The sequence below is a fragment of the Zootoca vivipara genome, chromosome 6 (assembly GCF_963506605.1).
Source record: "Zootoca vivipara chromosome 6, rZooViv1.1, whole genome shotgun sequence".
Lineage (NCBI taxonomy): Eukaryota > Metazoa > Chordata > Lepidosauria > Squamata > Lacertidae > Zootoca > Zootoca vivipara.
Window position 1 is genome coordinate 3799272 of NC_083281.1, and position 17748 is coordinate 3817019.

General features: G+C 54.0%; 2 protein-coding genes and 1 non-coding gene across 3 annotated transcripts in view; all 3 read right to left on the reverse strand.

Moving 5' to 3' along the window:
• Positions 1-3395, reverse strand: part of TJP3 (tight junction protein 3) — a 52179-nt gene extending 48784 nt beyond the window's left edge. The window contains exon 1 of the mRNA XM_035118116.2: positions 3255-3395. The gene's annotated coding sequence lies outside the window, so the exon portion shown is untranslated. The remainder of the gene's footprint in view (positions 1-3254) is intronic.
• TRNAQ-CUG (transfer RNA glutamine (anticodon CUG)) lies at positions 1045-1127 on the reverse strand. Its single transcript has one exon. It is a non-coding gene; the product is annotated as a tRNA-Gln (tRNA).
• A 4470-nt stretch (positions 3396-7865) lies between the features above and the next one.
• APC2 (APC regulator of WNT signaling pathway 2) overlaps positions 7866-17748 on the reverse strand; it is a 59485-nt gene continuing 49602 nt past the window's right edge. The window contains exons 14-15 of the mRNA XM_035121054.2: positions 16813-17027; positions 7866-14283 (exon numbers count right to left, since the gene is read on the reverse strand). Coding sequence (XP_034976945.2) covers positions 8727-14283; positions 16813-17027 — 5772 coding nt within the window. The 3' untranslated portion in view covers positions 7866-8726. The remainder of the gene's footprint in view (positions 14284-16812; positions 17028-17748) is intronic.

Here is a 17748-nt window from a genome sequence, read left to right on the forward strand (position 1 = left end):
ATACCCCACCCTCCCCAGTCAAAAACCGGGCTCAGGGCGGCTGACACCAACAGAACCACAATAAAACATAAAAACAATTAATTAAAATACAGATTAAAATACAGTATTAAAATTTAAAGTGCAGCCTCATTTCAAGTAGGCCATAAATCCAAGCCATGAGGGAGAAAAACACAGGGGTCAGGCTGAGTCTAACCCAAAGGCCAGGCGGAACAGCTCTGTCTTGCAGGCCCTGCGGAAAGATGACAAATCCCGCAGGGCCCTGGTCTCCTGGGAAAGAGCGTTCCACCAGGTTGGGGCAGTACTGAAAAGGCCCTGGCTCTAGTAGAGGCCAGTCTAGCCATCTTATGACTCGGGATCTCCAGAATATTATTATTTGTGGACCTTAAGGTCCTCCGCGGGGCATACCAGGAGAGGCGGTCCCGTAGGTACCGTATTTTGTTTTTAATATTCGGTTGGAAGCCGTCCAGAGTGGCTGGGGAAACCCAGCTAGATGGGCAGGGCGTATAAATAATAAATTATTATTATTATTATTACTACTACTACTGTACTACTATTTGAACTACAACTCCCCACTGCCACGCTGCCTGGGACCGCTAGGAGTTGTAGACTCAGAAGAACCTGGCTGGCTAGGCCTGGTGCCGGATGGCAAAGGACAGGTCACAATCTCCCTCGCCTTGGCACCTCCACACCCACACCGGCTGCTCCCAAAGGGTAAGAGGCTGAAGAGGGGCTTGAGTTCAAGTCTGGAAGGGTAGGTGTCCATGCTGGCCAAAGTGGGTGTGTGGGAAAACATCTAGCCCAGCAACCTGTTCTCACAATGGCCGGATAGCCCTAAGAAACCAGGACTCCAGATAGACTGCCTCTGGGCCTGGAGGCTCCATTGGAACGTGTGAAGAGCCTGCCTGCTGGATCTGGCCCACCATCATGGTTGCCATTGATAGCCTAATCCCCTCCCACAGATTTCAGAGCATCGTGAAATTGTAGAGTTGGAAGGCACCCCCGAGGGTCCTCTAGTCCAACCCCCTGCAATGCAGGAATCTTTTGTGCCCAACGTGGGACTCGAACCCACAGCCCCGAGGTTCAGAGTCTCATGCTCTACCGACTGAGCTAGTCTTTCTCTGCCAGCCCAGCGTCATAGTAATCTGGGGTTTTCCCCCAAATATAATCCAATTTCATCCAAAACAATGTCAACACAAAGTCCCCAAAGCCTGGTTTTCGCGCAATAACTATTATCAAACAGCTCAAAGTTTGAAAGAAATAAAACAAAACCCAAGTTCATAATCCTGGCCAATTATGAATCTCAGGCAAGGCCCAGCAGTGAGTCAGTCCTGCATAGATCAAAAGGCAGCGTGGTGTAGTGGTTAGAGTCTCAGGCGCCGACTACTAAGCAGAACAGGATTCGAGTCCTCACTTGGCCATGAAGCTTGGAGCCACTTGCTGCCTCTCTCAGCCTAACCTACCTCCCGGGGTTGTTGTAGGCAGTGTTCGAAATTCCCAAGGAGCCAGGAGAATATTGCGGCTGGCGCGGGTCCAACTGTGAGCACGCGGAGATCTCTGGACTGACTCCAAGCTCATTCAGTGAGCTTCATGACGGAGCGGGGATTCAAACCCTGATCTCCCAGGTCCTGGTCCGACTCTCTAACCACTACACCACCCTGCCTTCTAAATCTCAGTGGGGGGGGGGGAAATGGTGCCTAGAGATTCCATAACCTATGTTTAAGGTGCTATTTTGGTGATTAACTTACTGTATTTTCCCCATCTATAAGATGACCCCGATTTTTTTTTGAACCCCAAATTAAGAAAAGAAGATTTTAGGGTTGCCAAAACCCTAAAATAGAAGTGAAAATCCGGACGGTCAGAGGTGGCAGCGGAAAGCTTGTTCGGGCGATCGCTGCAAAATCCCGGACATTTGCTTATACATGGCAAAATGTGATATATATCTGAGTTTTTCAGATATTAAACAAGGGGGGGGGGTAACCAATTATATGCCACCCTGAGCTGCTTGCAGGAGGCTAAAAGTAGGGCAGGAATGCAATAAAACAGGCATCCCCAAACTGTGGCCCTCCAGATGTTTTGGCCTACAACTCCCATGATCCCTAGCTAAGAGGACCAGTGGTCAGGGATGATGGGAATTGTAGTCCCAAACATCTGGAGGGCCGAAGTTTGGGGATACCTGCAATAAAAAATACAACAAGGGGACGCATATACTATATGCGTCCCCTTGTTGTATTTTTTATACTGTACACCTCTGTTAAGTCTCTAGTCCCTTTTGTGAAGAGAGAAGCAAGGTTTCTCTTTAAGGCCATGGTGATTTTATTATGCAGCCATACATTTAACTGAATCGCCTTCGGGCTTTTGCTTGGGCGCGAGGGAGAGGCAAGGTGTGTCTCCTCTTGAAACAACAACAGAGATGAAGAAATTCGTGCAACTCATGAGCCTACTCAGGAGTCAGCTTCTCGCTGACTCTCAGGTAGGTGAGGCTGACGGCGGCCGGGTGACTTTAAATGAGGCCACTGGGATTATATTGAAAGGAAGATCTCATTCGCCTCTCCACAAAACGCTGCTCGGCGCTTTAGGCAAAGATCCACGGCTATCAAGGGCGGGGGGGGGGGGGGATGAAGAAACACATTTGCGAATTTAACAAGTGAGAGAGGGCTGAGAAGGAGGGGAGGAATCGAAAATAGGAGCCACGTGCAGGAAACCAGGAAGTCGCCTTTGCTAGTACACCCGATACCTTTTCCACCGCCGGATAGGGTTGTCTTCCATGTAAGCCCTACTCGGAGTAAACCCAGCGAAAGCCATGGTCCCCCGCTTCTCTAGGCATCCCAGCGCGTCTAACTCTTGAGTAGGAACTTTGTTGGAGGCAAGTCAGGACAGGAAACTGTGCTCGGCTGCTACTCGGGAGTAAGTCGTCCCGAGTAGGGGACGCCCTCCCAGGCGTCACCGCACTCCGAGGTACCAGAACGAACCCCCTCAAAAAAACCAAAACACACAATTTGCAAGAGCCCACCTGTAGCGTGGTGGATCGGGGCCTGGGGCGAGCTCCAGGATCGGAGCCCTGAGAAGCATTCCCGGGGGTGGGGCTCTTCTTTCCCAGATCCTTTCGGGGTTGGGGGGCGCAAACAGCGTCCCCTCCCCGTTCAGCTACCTGAGCTCGCCAAAGGCGTGCGCCCAGGGCGCAAAAACGCTTTCTGGAGAGGCGGGTTTGGGTGGGGAGGTGGGTACGCACCCTGCTGCCCCCCCCCAAGACTAACCTGCCGAGCTGGGGGCTCCTCGGCGACGGCTCTGTGGCGCAGGAGCCCCAACGAAGCGCAGGGCGACCCGGAGCGCACTTTCCTCTTCCTCCTCCCCGCCTGTTTCCTTCCTCCAACTCGGGCGGGCAGGTAAGATCCCTTTTGCCCAGGAATGCGGCAGAGCCGCTTGCCTTTAACCCTTTCTGTTCAGGCCCAGGGAGAGCGCAAAGCCTCGTTAGGAGGAGTTCGGCCGCTGGTCCATCTGTAGCTCCGTATTGCCTGCACGAACTGGCAGCATCTTTCTGGGGCTTACAGCCCAGGGAGGCTCCTAGACCTGCCTGGAGAGGCCCGCTGGGGATTGATCCTTTTTTTTTTTTTGCTCGCGGATCAGATGCAAAGCCACCGAATTGCATTCTACGTGGAATCAAAATTGTCGAGCTGGAAGGGACACCCGAGGGTCATCTAGCCCAACCCCCCTGCAAGGCAGGAATCTCAACTAGATCACCCATGACAGATGGCCATCCAACCTCTGCTTTAAACCCTCCCAAGGAAGGAGAGCCCACCACTTCCCGGGGGAGATGGTTCCACAGTCGAGCAGCTCTTCCTGATGTCCTTCCCCTTAAAATAAAATAAGATTCTAGTCCTCAAGGTTATAAATGGTAGGCTGATTTCAATATGAAGCTGTCTTATGTTGAGTCAGGCCGTTAATCCACCCTCCTCTGGCCGACAGTGGCTTTCCAGGGTTTCAGGATAGGGGCAATTTCATTCTGCACGCCAAGCAGCTTCTCTACCACTGAGCTGTGTGACCCTTGTCAAAATGGCTGTGTTGGGGCATTACTAGAAGGAGAGGGGAATAATCCCAAAACAACAGCAGCAAACTCTGTTTATTTATCTGATATTTTTATGATTTGAATGGATTGCATCCGGCATTTAATTCAACTCACAGAATAAATGAATGGGCCTCAGTTAGCCGCACACGTCCATTCATTTCCGTGGGTCTACTTTGAGTCTGGCTCAGCTTAAATACAACAGTTCTGCTCTGAGTAATAACTTAGTTGGAAACAGCCCTAGATTTACTGGTTTTGTTGCTTTTTTGAAAATCGAACATTTATACTGTTTTATTGCAAGATGCTTGATTTGTTTGTTTCTTAAGCTGTGCGTAAATCCGGTTGAATAAAAATAAGTAAATATCAGCACCTGCTCCGAAGCAAACACACATTTCAGCTCGAAAGATACAAGAAGTGAGGTTTGGAGCAGGGAGGTTTTGACACTGGAACCCGCTCTGAGAAAAGTGCATGTTTGCACAATAAAGGCGTAGGAGAAAAGTGCCAAAAAATAAACATATAAATCATTTTTTTATGGGGCAGAAGTAAAGTCTCGCTGAATATGGTGGAATTTACTCTTTCAGTATACCGTATATACTTTTGCAATTGACTTTTTTCTGAAACTTCACAGTTAGGCAGAGAGTGAATGGCTGGTGCCCATTCGAAGCCTGGTCCCTCCCAGGGAAGCGATAGCTGGCAAACTGCCTTTTATGTCAGAATTTGTGCTCTTTTTTATGATGTTCAGTTTGTATGTAAGAACTTGTGCTCTTTTGAGACGCCTGCTTTGTTAAAGGGACCTTCCACCTTGAGGCCACGCATTAGCCTTGCTGGCATCGTCTTGGGTGCTGCTGGTAGTGGTTTTAATAACAACTGATAAGAACTTCCTGACAGTAAGAGCTGTTCGGCAGTGGAATTTGCTACCAAGGAGTGTGGTGGAGTCTCCTTCTTTGGAGGTCTTTAAGCAGAGGCTTGACAGGCATATGTCAAGAATGCTTTGATGGTGTTTCCTGCTCGGCAGGGGGTTGGACTGGATGGCCCTTGTGGTCTCTTTCAACTCTACGATTCTATGATTCTATGACCCCCTTCTTGTAGCTTCCTTGGCACAAAGCTTCTCCTTTCTCCAGAAGCCTTGTCTTTTGAGATGGAACAGAACTACCGCATTGTGGGGTTTTTTGTCTGGCCAACCCTTCTCTTTAACGGGACCACATTGCACTCAGTAGGAGTCAGGAACCACAGAATAAGCAGCTCTGGGGAACCTCTGAGACTCAGCTTGGGGTAGCACCGCATGCGTTGCCAGGGCCCCGGTTTTTTTGGGGGGGGGTAATCTTTGGGGGGTTATCTATGCTGGCTGCAGCAAGACCTTAGGAAGTGGGTGGCACTGTGGTCTAAACCACCGAGCCTCTCTTGGGCTTGCCGATCAGAAGGTCAGCGGTTCGAATCCCCGCGGCGGGGTGAGCTCCCGTTGCTCTGTCCCAGCTCCTGCCAACCTAGCAATTTGAAAGCACACCAGCGCAAAACTACTCTGAAAAGTTATTATTCCCAAAACCGAAAACTTCATCTGGTTGTAAATATTAAGATTATACCAGGAGGAATGAGTCTTTCTGTAAAAAATAAATAAAAATGATTTAAATCAAGTCTTACTGACTAGGGATTCAAATCGTGATTTAAATCGATTTGATTTAAATCAAATCCACCCTGCTGCAAATTATGGGGGTGAGCTGGATGACCTCTTAAGGTCCCCTTCCCTATTGGGAATTCTTACAGGCTGGGAATCTGGTGTCCCAGGAGGGGCTTCCTTTTACAAACCTGGGGTCTCAAACCTTGCAAACAAATCTGCCTTTGTTATGTAAAAAGCAAACCAAGAAGTGAGGGCAATGTGTTCCCATGGGAACTAATGTCTGGGGAGGGGGAAAGGCCTTTTGTTAGGTTTGCCTTTCCACTGCCCACCCCAACCCCCCAGGTATAGTAAATTCTGTTATCTGTGGGAGTCCGCTTTCCCCTCTCCAGCATTTCGGAGTCTGATTTCTATCCTCCCTAACCTAAGGTTACCAGATTTTTTTTCCCCCAATGAATGTGGGGGACACTTTTCAACTTCAGTAGGAATGATAGGGTTTTGATTTGTAAATCCGGGGTCTGTCCCCAGGAAACGGGGACATCTGGTAACCTTACCCTAACCATTGGTCATGCTGGCTAGGGCGGACTGCCGAACAGCTAACAGGATTCTCCTCCCATTATTTTCCAAATGGTTAGAGTGTCGGACTAGGACTTGGGAGATCAGGGTTCAAATCTCCCCAGGCGGACATGGATCTCGCCGGGTGACGTTACTATTGTCTACACTGACTGGCAGCAGCGGCTCTCTGGTGTTAGGGGGTTAGGGTTGAAACTGGGTCCTGTGCTTGGAAGGCATTGCCTCTGCTATTGAGGGTCCGGAAACAGAGCCTGATGAGGAACGGTTGAAGGAGCTGGGTATGTTTACCCTGGGAAAGAGGAGATATGAGAGCCACCTTCCAGTATCTCAAGGGGTGTCACACGGAAGAGGGAGCAAGCTTGGTTTTTCTCCTGCTCCGGAGGGCAGGACTCGAACCCATGGCTTCAAGTTGCGAGAAAGGAGATTCCGACTCAAGATCAGGAGGGATTTTCTGGCATTCAGAGCTGTCCGACCGTGGGGTGGAAGGTGGCGGACTCTCCTTCCTCGGAGGCTTTTGGGTGGCCACCTTGTCCTGGGTGCTTTGGCTGAGATTCCTGCCTTGCAAGGGGTTGGACTGGATGACCTTCAGGTTCCCCTCAAACTCCACACAGCCCTATGATGCTGAGTTGTTGCCCTTTCCTTAGAAACGAAGCAAGGTTCTGTGTAAAGGCATATTAAATGTCTAAGCCACCCTCCCCCCCCATCTTGCTCAGTGTTACACACACTGGCAGGCAGCAGCTGGGGTTTCGCTCTCTCCCTACCTGGAGATACCAAGGATTGAACCAGGGAACTTTTGCAGCCAAAGCACACGCAGGGCTGGCAAGGGGCGAGGCTTGGAGGAAGTGGGAGTGGCCTGGATGAAAGGGCGTGGCCTGAGGAAAGGGGCGTGGCTGGTGAGGAGATGTAGCCAGGGGAGGCAGGTAGGGAGAACTAGAGGGGGGCACTTTTGGACCTTGGGGCTTATTTCCACCCCAACCACCCTTCAGTCTACCACGTAAAAATTCCTCACCCACCCCCCTTATCCTCCCCCCTCCCCTTCCTTAAACGTCTCCCCACTCCCACCCCCAAACAAACCAGCAGAAACTCTTTTTATGTTTTTAATTCAATCGGTATTAGTGCCCATAACACAGGAGACTAAAAGTGGAGTCCTAGACAGGGCGACTCGGACGCAAGCCCCACTGAGTCCAATGGATGCTCACCTCCAGGTAAGCAGGTGCGCCAGATCGCAGCATAATACATGCAACCGAGAGTTGAGGTTAAGGCTCTTTCTTTCCCCTAACCCCCTTCGCTTTGTGTCCCCCCCCCCTGACGCCGCCCAGTATGTCCTCCACCATAGGATTTGTCCTGTCCCATTCAGGGCGAGTTCACTCGTGACGGTTGTCCCGCACAGCAGGGGGAGCGGCGATTCTTGCATTGCACGCGGGTTAGGCTAGATGACTCTTTGGGTCCCTTTCCAACGCTGTAGGTCTGTGATTCGGCAGATGTTGCTGGAGTCCAGCTCCCATCACCCCTGACTCCCTGGCTATCAGGGGTGATGGGAGATGTGGTCCAGGTAGCACCCCTGGCCAATAATAATAATAATAATAATAATAATAATAATTTTATTATTTATATGCCCCCCCATCTGATTCTTAAGTTTGTGCCTGTGGTTTCCAGGAAAGCAAAGGAGGACAGGAGACCCCCACACCCCCAGGTGGCTTGGTGGAACCGTGGAACGAAGAGGTGGGGGCAAAGAAGGACTATAATCCGCCTGGCGATGTTTTCCGTCCACCAAAAAATAAAAAGTCACTAGCGAAAGGAGGAGTCTTGACAACGTCGCTTGCGAAGGGCGACCGGAAGTGGGGGAAAGAGCTGTGTTCAAAACGGAGCGTGTCTGTACGAGGCCGGGAATACGAATTCAGCAAGGGGTGGGCATGAGGGAACGGTGAGATACTCTTCCGAAAGATGAACTCGGTCTCATAATCCAAGCAGGAAGGGTTGTTTTCCTGCGGGAGGACGCCATGTTTAATTCCGAACGTGGCAAAGAACCCCTCTGTTTCTCAGCCCGATGGCGGGGAAGAAATGCTCGCCCTCGTCCCCACAGATTGGGTGGTTGTGCCCCAATCCATCTCGTAGCACCACTGCTGACGGCCACGTTGACCCCGAAGTATGAGGTGGGCTTTGTGTGGCTTTGGGCATCTGTTGGTGCGTAAGAAGTCCGAGAAGACGTTTTGAAAGAGAGGAAGGATTCGGTGGGCATGAAAGGAATCTCTCCCCAGCAATCATCTGCGTCCCAAGAAACAGTTCCACCAGTCCTGTGTTAATATGGAAACAAACACTCCCCGATCCCTCCTTGCTTTGCTAAGAAGCAAGATGGGAAGCTAGCAGGCGGTGACAAAGTCTTCCTTTTTTATATATAGAAAAAAAAGAACGAAAGAAAAGCGAACGGACACAAGTTTCCTGTGTTCATACAGAGGTGCGGCGGCCGCGGCCGGTGGCTTCTCAGACCTGCACTTTTTGGATCTGTTTGTCGTTGTCCGCCGGCTCCGCCATGGGGCTAGGCGTGTAGTTGAAAGGGGTCACGCGGGCAGCCCGGCTCGGGGAGCTGTGCCTGCTGGGGGGGAAGTTCCCGAGGGAGCTGACGGGCGCTTCGTGCAGGAAGGAGATGGGCACCGCCGCGGGGGCCTTGCCTGGATTGGGACCGACCGCCTCTCCCGCTTCCGAGGAGAACGCAAGTGGAGGCTTGGTCTCCATCGTCGGAGAGGTGCTGGAGTTGGTTTTGGCGGTGGAGAAGTCTTCCGTCTGCACGACGGCGTCGCTGGTCTTCCTCTGGGCCTGGGGGGCCTCTTCTTCCTCCAAGGTGCTGACCAGCGGCAGGGCCGAGGGAGGGAGGGTGGTCTTCAGGATGTGGGCAATGTCCTCGTCTCGGATGCGCTTCCAAGTCCCCCTCACCATCGCCTGCTGTGCCTCTTCGGCCTGCTTCTCCGGAGCTCCCAGAGGCGGCACCACAGGTAGTTTGGGCCCCTCTTCGGTGTTCTTCTTCTTCGTGGGCTCTTGGCAACCAGGAGTGGCTGGGCTGCCTGTCCTCTTGACGACGTTGATCTGAGGGGACGACGAGTACCGTTTGAAAGGCTCCGGCGGGACGTTGCCTGTTTTGACCGGGAGCCTGCAGGGGCTTTCCGAGCTGGTCCGCCTCGGAGGCCTCATGCCCGTGGGGACCCCGTGGCTCGACAGAGGCACCCGCGGGACGACGGGACGCTGCATCAGCCCCACAGGCTTGTCTGCCTTGAGCTCGTCGCACCGGGAGGAGCAGAGGAAGACGGGCGGCAGGCCAGAGCGGCCTCTCCGAGGTGAAGCGGCCGGGGAGAGCCTCGAGTTTGGCTGCGGTGACGAAAGCTCGGCCCGGTGCCTCATGAGCAGGCCGGATGACTCCTTGATGAATGTCAGCTGCCTCAGGAAGCCGGAGCGGTCTGACTCGCTGGCGGCAGACCTTGCCGAGGACATGCGCACCAGATTGAGGTGGCTGCCTTGCAGGGCAGCCTTCCCGCCGGTCTGGGGCCTTGTCCCTCTGCCTCTCCCCACCTGCTCCTCTAACGTAGGCATGGCGCTCCTGGCCGGCAGCGTTTTCTTCACAGGCTTCTGCATGAAGGGGATGCGTACGGGAGACTTCTGGGTCTTGTGTTGCTTAAGCACGGGAGACTTCTGCACGGGCTTGGGGTTCTGGCCGGGAGATGTGGCGTTCCCATTTGCCTTCCCAGCTTCCCGAGATGGTATCTGCCGGCCGGGCGGCTGCGAAGGGGACATCAGCTTCTTCTGGTTGGGCTGAGACGGCGTGGACGTCCGGGAGGACCCCGAGGAAGGGGCTTTTGTCATCCGGGCCGGCGGAGTTGCGCTCCGTTTTGGCAAGGTGAGGTCCACCATCTCCGAGATCTTCCCCGGCCTGTGGAGGCTCCGCGATCTCTGCTGGTTCAGGCTGAGGTTCTTCACAGGTGCTTCCTGCTTCGCTGGGGGTCCTGCCTTCTTGGGGGCGGCTCTCGGGCTCTGTGCCTGTGAGTCCTTCGCCACCTTTGGCATGTAGATCACCGTCCGACCTCGGAAGACCACCGGCAAGTTGGTGAGCGGCTTCTGCTGAACGTTTTTCTCCGCCCGGCTGTTCTGGGCCCTGGCACCTCCTGTGGCGACCACTTTCTTGCCATCCTGGAACGCCCTTGGAAGGTCTTTCTTCTCCGCGTGACGGCCGGGGACCTTCTTGCCCGCCTTCTTCTCCTTCCTCTCCAGAGACAGCTGCAACGTGGATCCCGACGAGAGGCCGGACATGAACGAGAGGATGGAGTCCGATTCCGAGGACGGGTCACGGGCAAAGGAGGAGGCCGCCTGGTGCAGCCAGGTGACAATGGAGTTGGCCCCTTCCTGGATTGCCTTCCAGTCGACACTGTCCAGGTCTGAGCCTCTTTCGGAGGCGGCTTCGTCCGGCGCGGCCTCTGGTTTCCGCTCATGGGCCTTCCGCCCCTTCCTCTCTTTCTCGCCCTGCTTCCTTTTCCCGGAGTGCCTCCTCCTCTTGGGCGCGGCCGACCCAACCCCCTTGGGCAGCAGGTTGTCATCTGAGTCGCAACTGAGGGAGCTCCCTGAGCTGCCCCTCCGCTTGGACAGCGCTGCCCGCATCTCCTGCCGCCGGCTCAAGGCCAGCTTGGCTCGGCCGTACAGCTGCCCCCTCCCTTCTGCGTGGCACAGCTCCATGTCGCTCAGGGAACTCAGGGAGGAGCTGAGGGAATAGCATGGTGGTGTCTCATCCGCAATGAGGTTGCTGCGCAGCTTGGCTGCCATCTTGGTTTTCAGTGGCGGCTGCCTGGAAGCAAACTCAGCCTCTTTCTTCACCCAAGCTTCCTTCCTTTGGCCTTTGCCGGGTGCGGTGGCCTTCCTCCTGGGCGAACGCCTCGCCCTGAGCTCCGCCAAGTCGTCCGAGTCATTCTCGTAGAAGCAATAGACTGCCTCTTCGGTCGGCGTAGTGTGGCACAGTGACTGGAAGACCATGTCACTGCTGCCGTTCTCCCGAGGAGCGTATTTCCTGGAACGGCTGCCTTCCGAGCTGGCCCTCAGGCTGCCCTGCCTCACGAGCGTCAGCTCCAGGTTTCTGAGGGGGACATGTCCTCGCTTGGACTCTGCCGACTGGGCCCGGCCTGTGCGAAGCGGGCTGGTGTGGCTCGAACCTGTGTTGTGCTTGTACGCAGATGCCACCCTGGTTGGCGTGGAATGGCTGGAGGTTATCCTTCCGGCCCGGAAGCCTCCCGCCTCACCCTGGGCCACCTCCATCTTGAGGCCTAATCCACATGGGCCCAGAGCTTCCCTCCTCTTCCCGGAACATCGCCTCAAGTCCGCCGCCTCCTTCATCGGGTACTGGAGCGTCTCATCGCTCAGGGAAGTCGCACTGGAGAAGTTGACCGGAGTCCCTTCCGCTGAATCGGTGAAGGATTCTTCATCGCCGACGTAGTCTTTGCTGGGCCTCGTGGCCGCTGTACGTCTGTGCTTGGGGAGACCCAGGTGAGAACTGGCAGGTACCAGCATATAAACCGGGACGTGCACTGGCTTCTTGGTTTGAGGGTTCAGAACCTGGCCCGGAAACCCAGAGACGAGAGACGTCCGCACTTTCCGGAAGCGGGATGGCATGGCCGAATTGATGCATTCCTTCAGGATCTCAATGTCTTCGTCGGAGGTCAGCTCGAGGCGCTCTGGCTTCCTCTGGCTCTCGTTGGGCCTCTCTTCCTCATGCGCCGCGAAGCCCAGGCCGCTGCTCCTCTCGGGAAAAGGTGGCATCAGCTTCAACTCCACGTCCTTCTGGACGTAGTGCTCGTGGAGAGGAAGAGCGCTCAAGCTGGAGGCACAGGAGAAGTTCTCGTTGGGCTTCTCCACGGTGAAGTAGACCATGGAGTCCAGGTCTTGGGGCACCTGGAACCGCTCCTTGAAATCCGTGATCTCCATGAACTTCTTGACGTTGTTCTCCCACTGGATGTTGAACTGGCTCGTCTCCTTCTCCGGCTGACCGCTGAGCTCGAACAGGGGTGTTTTGCTGCGGCTGGGGGGCATGGTCTGGCCGGGACTATCGGGAAGCTCGCTGGGACTGATGGTGCCGCTGATCATCCCGCTACAGGGCTCGCTTTGGATAGAGCTGGCGATGGACGGGCTCTCGAAGCTCCCCAGCGAGCTGACCGAGCTGCAGCGGCTCATCACCAGCGGCGTCTCCTGTATGTAGTTCTCTGAGGAACTCGACGGCGTCAAGTCTTCCGGCCGGCAGGGCGAAGCTCCGCGGAGGAAGATCTTCTCCTTCTTGGAGAAAGGGATGGCGATGGGCTGTGAGGCGGCCGGGACAGGCTCCGCTTCCAGCCTCGCTTGCCCTCGCTTCCGCAACTCCTCCATCTCGGCGAACTCTTCCACCTCGATGATCTCCAATGAGGAGTCACTGTCCGTCTCGTTCTCGCTGTGGCTCTGCCCGTCCAGGGCGTTGTCGGCCGAGGAAAGCGAAGAGAGCGAGCTGCAGCGGGAGAAGCAGATTGGTGTGTCTTCCACGGAGTACTTTTGCAGCTGCTCTTGCCCCGCAGGGGCCGGGGGCCGAGCGGGCATCTTCTCGGGAATCTTGCTCAGGTTTTCTATCGACTTCAGCGACAAGCTGGGGTAGAATGGACCGGCTCCCTGCAGCCCTGACGTTTCGGGCGCTGAGCTTCCCTTCCCAATGCTCTCCACCAGGGGGACATGCTGGTAGGATGGCGAGAGCTTAATCGTCTGGACTTTGGGGTCTGCGTTTAGCTCATTGCTCGGAACTTTCTTCTGGGGTTCTGGCTCCGTCTCGGCAACCCCGGCATCAGCTGCTTTCTGGAACTTTCCGAGGTTTTCTGGCTTCTCTGCCGCCTCTCCTGCCCCTTGACGTTTCTTTCCCAGCCCCTCCGCCTTCTCTGGCCTGTTGCTCAAGATGTTCTTCAGGTCCAAGCGGCTGGGCCGCTTCTGGTAGCGATGCAGCTCGTCTTTGAAGTCCAAGAAGGTCGTCCCGGTGCATGGCTTCATGTGCTCCTTGGTGCAATAGCCGTCGCTGGTACTCCCGCTGTTGAGGCTGTCGTTGGAGAGGCTGGTGTAGGCCGTCTTCAGCCGCAGGAGGGTGTGGGCGCGGCACAGGCCTTCCCGCTTGGCAAAGCCGCTGGCGTCCGACAGCCGGCAGGGTGAGCACGACTGGGCGCGGGCCTCGTGCACCTCCTCCAGCCCCAGCTGCCAATCCAAGCAGTGGTCCTCGGAGCTGAGGCTGAAGCTGTCGTCCGACGACGTGTGCAGGACGGAGATGTCCTCCACCAGCTTGTCGATCTTGGCCACGGCGGTAGAGATTTTGTTGGCCAGCTTCTCAGCTGCCGCGGAGACGTCCTCGTCCGGGCGAAGTAGCGAAGGGGCGACCTGGGCGGCTTCCGCCTGCCGGCTCCCGTCCTTCTCCGGCTCGGGGCACCTCCGTGGGGCGCCGGCTCTCGGTAATGCCTGCCCTTGGAGGAAGGAGGAGTTCAGGAACATGGAGAGGACAGAGGCGTTCCCCGTCTCGGAGGCATTGGGGCCCTCGTCGTCGTCAAAGCACCCCGAATCGGAGGCGTAGTCTTTCACCAAGCTCTCCATGTGCCGCATGGGCTTTTTGGCGCTCTGCGTCTTCAAAGTCTGCTTCTCCAGGCTGTCAAAGGCCTCGGCCAGGTGCTTTGTGTCCAGCTCGGCCTCCAGCGCCTTCTGCTTCCTCATGTACAGCGACGGCATGCAGGACCCCGGCGAGATGACCATGGCGTCTTTGTATTTCGGGGGTCGGTTGGCCAGGAGGTTCCGCAAGGCCGCCGCGCTGCCCATGGCGATCATCTTGTGCTTGGAGTGCACCAGGTTGCGGAGCATGCTGACGGCCCCCAGGTCCCACAGGAGCTCCTGGTCTTTGGGGCTGCGTGCCGAGAGGTTCCAGAGGGTGCCGCAGGCGTTGCTGACGATGGTCAGGCTGTGGGACTTGAGGTGCTGCAAGAGGGTCTGTAGGCAGCTGTGGTCTCTCAGGACTTGCCTGGAATACATTCGGGGGGGGGGGAATAAATTAAAAAACACACACAGTGGCATGGACCTGCATTTCACTGTACAGTGGTGCCTCACTTAACGAATGCCCTGCTTAATGAAATTTCTGCTTAACGAAAGGTTTTTTCTAGCGGAGGTTGCCTCGCTAGACAAATTCATTTTATGAAAAATTCGTCTAGCGAATCGCGGTTTCCCATAGGAATGCATTGAAATTAAATTAATGCGTTCCTATGGGCAAAAAAATTTTCAAAAAAATTTCAATGCATTCCTATGGGACTCGCTAGGCAAATTTTTCGTTATAAAAGACCCGTAGAACGAATTAAATTCGTCTAGTGAGGCAACACTGTACAGTGGTACCTTGGTTCTCAAACTTAATCCATTCTGGAAGTCCGTTCCAAAACCAAAGCGTTCCAAAACCAAGGCGCGCTTTCCCATAGAAAGCAATGCAAAATGGAATAATCCGTTCCAGACCCTTAAAACAGTAATGGAACATAAATTTTACTATTAACGAGACCTTGAATCCATAAAATGATAGCAATATTGTACAATGTACTGTACTATAAAATGAATAAATGTGGACGATAAAAATTAAAATTAATCTTTTTTCTTAGCTGCACAGAAGCGCAGCTTTTGATTGGTGAGGGTGCAACAATAGCCGGCAGTCGCATCGGACGTTCAGCTTCCAAAAAATGTTCGAAAACAGGAACACTTAATTCCGGGTTTTCGGCATCTGGGAACCAAGGCGTTTGAGTACCGAGGTGTTTGAGAACCAAAGTACCACTGTACTCAAATGGTACCCAAATGCCAAAATGGTTCCCAAATGCCAAAAACTCAAAAATACAGTGTTCCAGTTTTTGAACGTTTTTCGGACGTTGAACGTCCAGTGCGGCTGTCGGCTATTGTTTCCGGGACGCCTGCACCGATCAGAAACCGTTCCTTGGTTTTTGAACATTTTGGAAGTCGAACGGACTAAGTTTGGCGCTTTTGCTTTTGTAATCTCAAGGTTGTGGGTTTGAGCCCCACCTTGGGCAAATGACCCTCGGGGTCCCTCTACAATTGTATGACTAAGGCAGGAATTACGTATCTCTTCCAGCCCTACCTTGAGATGCCATTAGGGACTGAGTCTGGCACATGCTCTAGCACTCAGCTGCTGCTCTTCAGCTACTGACAAAGCAAGACTCTGGTCCTCATGGTTCTCAATGATGAGCAAGCTTAAACAGGGAAACGGAAGCCTATCTTGAGGCAGGATAGGCTCAGGATCAGTATCCCCGAAGGAGTGTCTCCACCCCCATCATTCTGCCCGGACACTGAGGTCCAGCTCCGAGGGCCTTCTGGTGGTTCCCTCACTGCGAGAAGCCAAGTTACAAGGAACCAGGCACAGGGCCTTCTCGGTGGTGGCACCCGCCCTGTGGAACGCCCTCCCATCAAAGAGAAAAACAACTACCAGACTTTTAGAAGACATCTGAAGGCAGCCCTGTTTAGGGAAGCTTTTAATGTTTAATATTTTAATATTCTGTTGGAAGCCGCCCAGAGTGGCTGGGGAAACCCAGCCAGACGGGCGGGGTATAAATAATAAATTATTATTATAAGACCCTTGGGTCCACCTACTGCCTGCGCTGACTGGCAGCAGCAGCTCTCCACGGTGTCAGGAAGGGAGTCCTACCCAATCCGACCCACTTGCTCTCTACCCACTGTGCCACACTGCTTGCCCCCGAAAGCACTGGAACCTCTCGGTCGGCAGAGCGTGAGGCTCTTAATCTCAGGGTCGTGGGTTCAAGTCCCACATTGGGGGGGGAAGGTTCCTTCGATTGCAGGGGGTTGAACTGGATGACCGCCGGGGTCCTGCCCAACTCTACCATTCCATGCAAACAGAATGAATGAATAAATCTCTATTTGCGTCAGCCGTCGGCCATAGCAATAAAACAACAATGCAATATACAAAGAATAGAAATAAAAAGTCAATTACTGTATATAAAATACGTTTTGGGGTTTGGAATCAGCAGTCAAATGGTGGGTCTTATTCTGATTGCCCTAGCTAAAAACCTTGCCACCTTTGCTGTCACCTGCTCCTCTTGATCTGCCCAGAGAAAGGACACTGGGGCAGTGGCTGGGCGACCTGGAATGGACAATAAAAGAGGGGGGATAATCTCATTCCGCAAGTCTTTATCAAGAAGGCAAGCCAGAAGGGTATGCGCCACCAATTCGGGACTGCCATCTCCACAGGGACATTTTTCGCGTGGAATCTGTTGGAATCGTCCCACCAGTCCAGCCGAGGGCAAGACATTCAATCTTGCAAGAGTCAAAGCGTGTCTATATTTTAGAATTGCTAGGTTATGGAAGCAGATTCTTGAGAGGGGGCTGTGTGTGGTGCAAAAGTATCCAGGCCGCTGGTCTCCCTCTCCTGCCCTCAGCTTTGCAACGGCAGAGAGAGAGAGAGAGAGAGAGAGAGAGAGAGAGAGATGAACCCAGTGGAGGCATCAACCTCTCAGGCCTAAGAAAGCAGAGGGAGAGAGCCACTGACCTGTACTCTTCCTTGGTAGCAATGAGGCTGGAGACGTTCCTCAGAATCCCTCCTCCGCTCTCAATGATGGCCAGCGAGTTGCTTTGGCATTTATAGGTGAGGGTGCTTACTAGGAAGCCCAGGGCTCCATCCACCAGGCAGATGGCAGCTTTGTTCTCCGTACTGTGAGCCGAGAGATTCCACAAGGCGCTGAGAATGCTTTTTAGGGTGGATTCCTGGCGCAGAACAGCAGAGAGACAAGAGGCGATGAGGCCATGTTTGCCCCAGGCGTTTGGAGCACTACAAGACCGCTTTAAATCAACCATGGGCTTCTCTACCAGGGGATCCCAGGAGCTGTGAACCACCCTAAGAGGAAGGGCAGTCCAGTAGCAACCTCAGAAGTCGGACGGAAGTCCTTTCGACTTACAAAACGTTCGGAAACCAAGGCGCGGCTTCCAATTGGCAGCAGGCAAGGGGTTGTCCGAGAGAGTGGAAGGCTATTGTGCCATTTGCCCCAACGAGCTTCCGCCATTGACAGGCAACGGACCACCGAGACCACATAACCCCGGTCCTGAAAGACCTACATTGACTCTCCCAATATGTTTCTGAGCACAATTCAAAGTCTTGGTGCTGACCTTGAAAGCCCTCAACGGCCTCAAAGGCCCAGTATCGCTGAAGGAGCGTCTCCACCCCCCATCGTTCAGCCCGGACACTGGGGTCCAGCTCCGAGGGCCCTCTGGCGGTTCCCTCCCCGCGAGAAGCAAGGTTGCAGGGAACCAGGCAGAGGGCCTTCTCGGTGGTGGCGCCCTCCCATCAGATGTCAAGGAAATAAACAACGAGCTGACTTTTAGAAGACACCTGAAGGGAGCCTTGTTTAGGGAAGTTTTTAATATTTGATCTTTTACTGTGTTTTTTTTATATCCTGTTGGGAGCTGCCTAGAGTGGCTGGGGAAACCC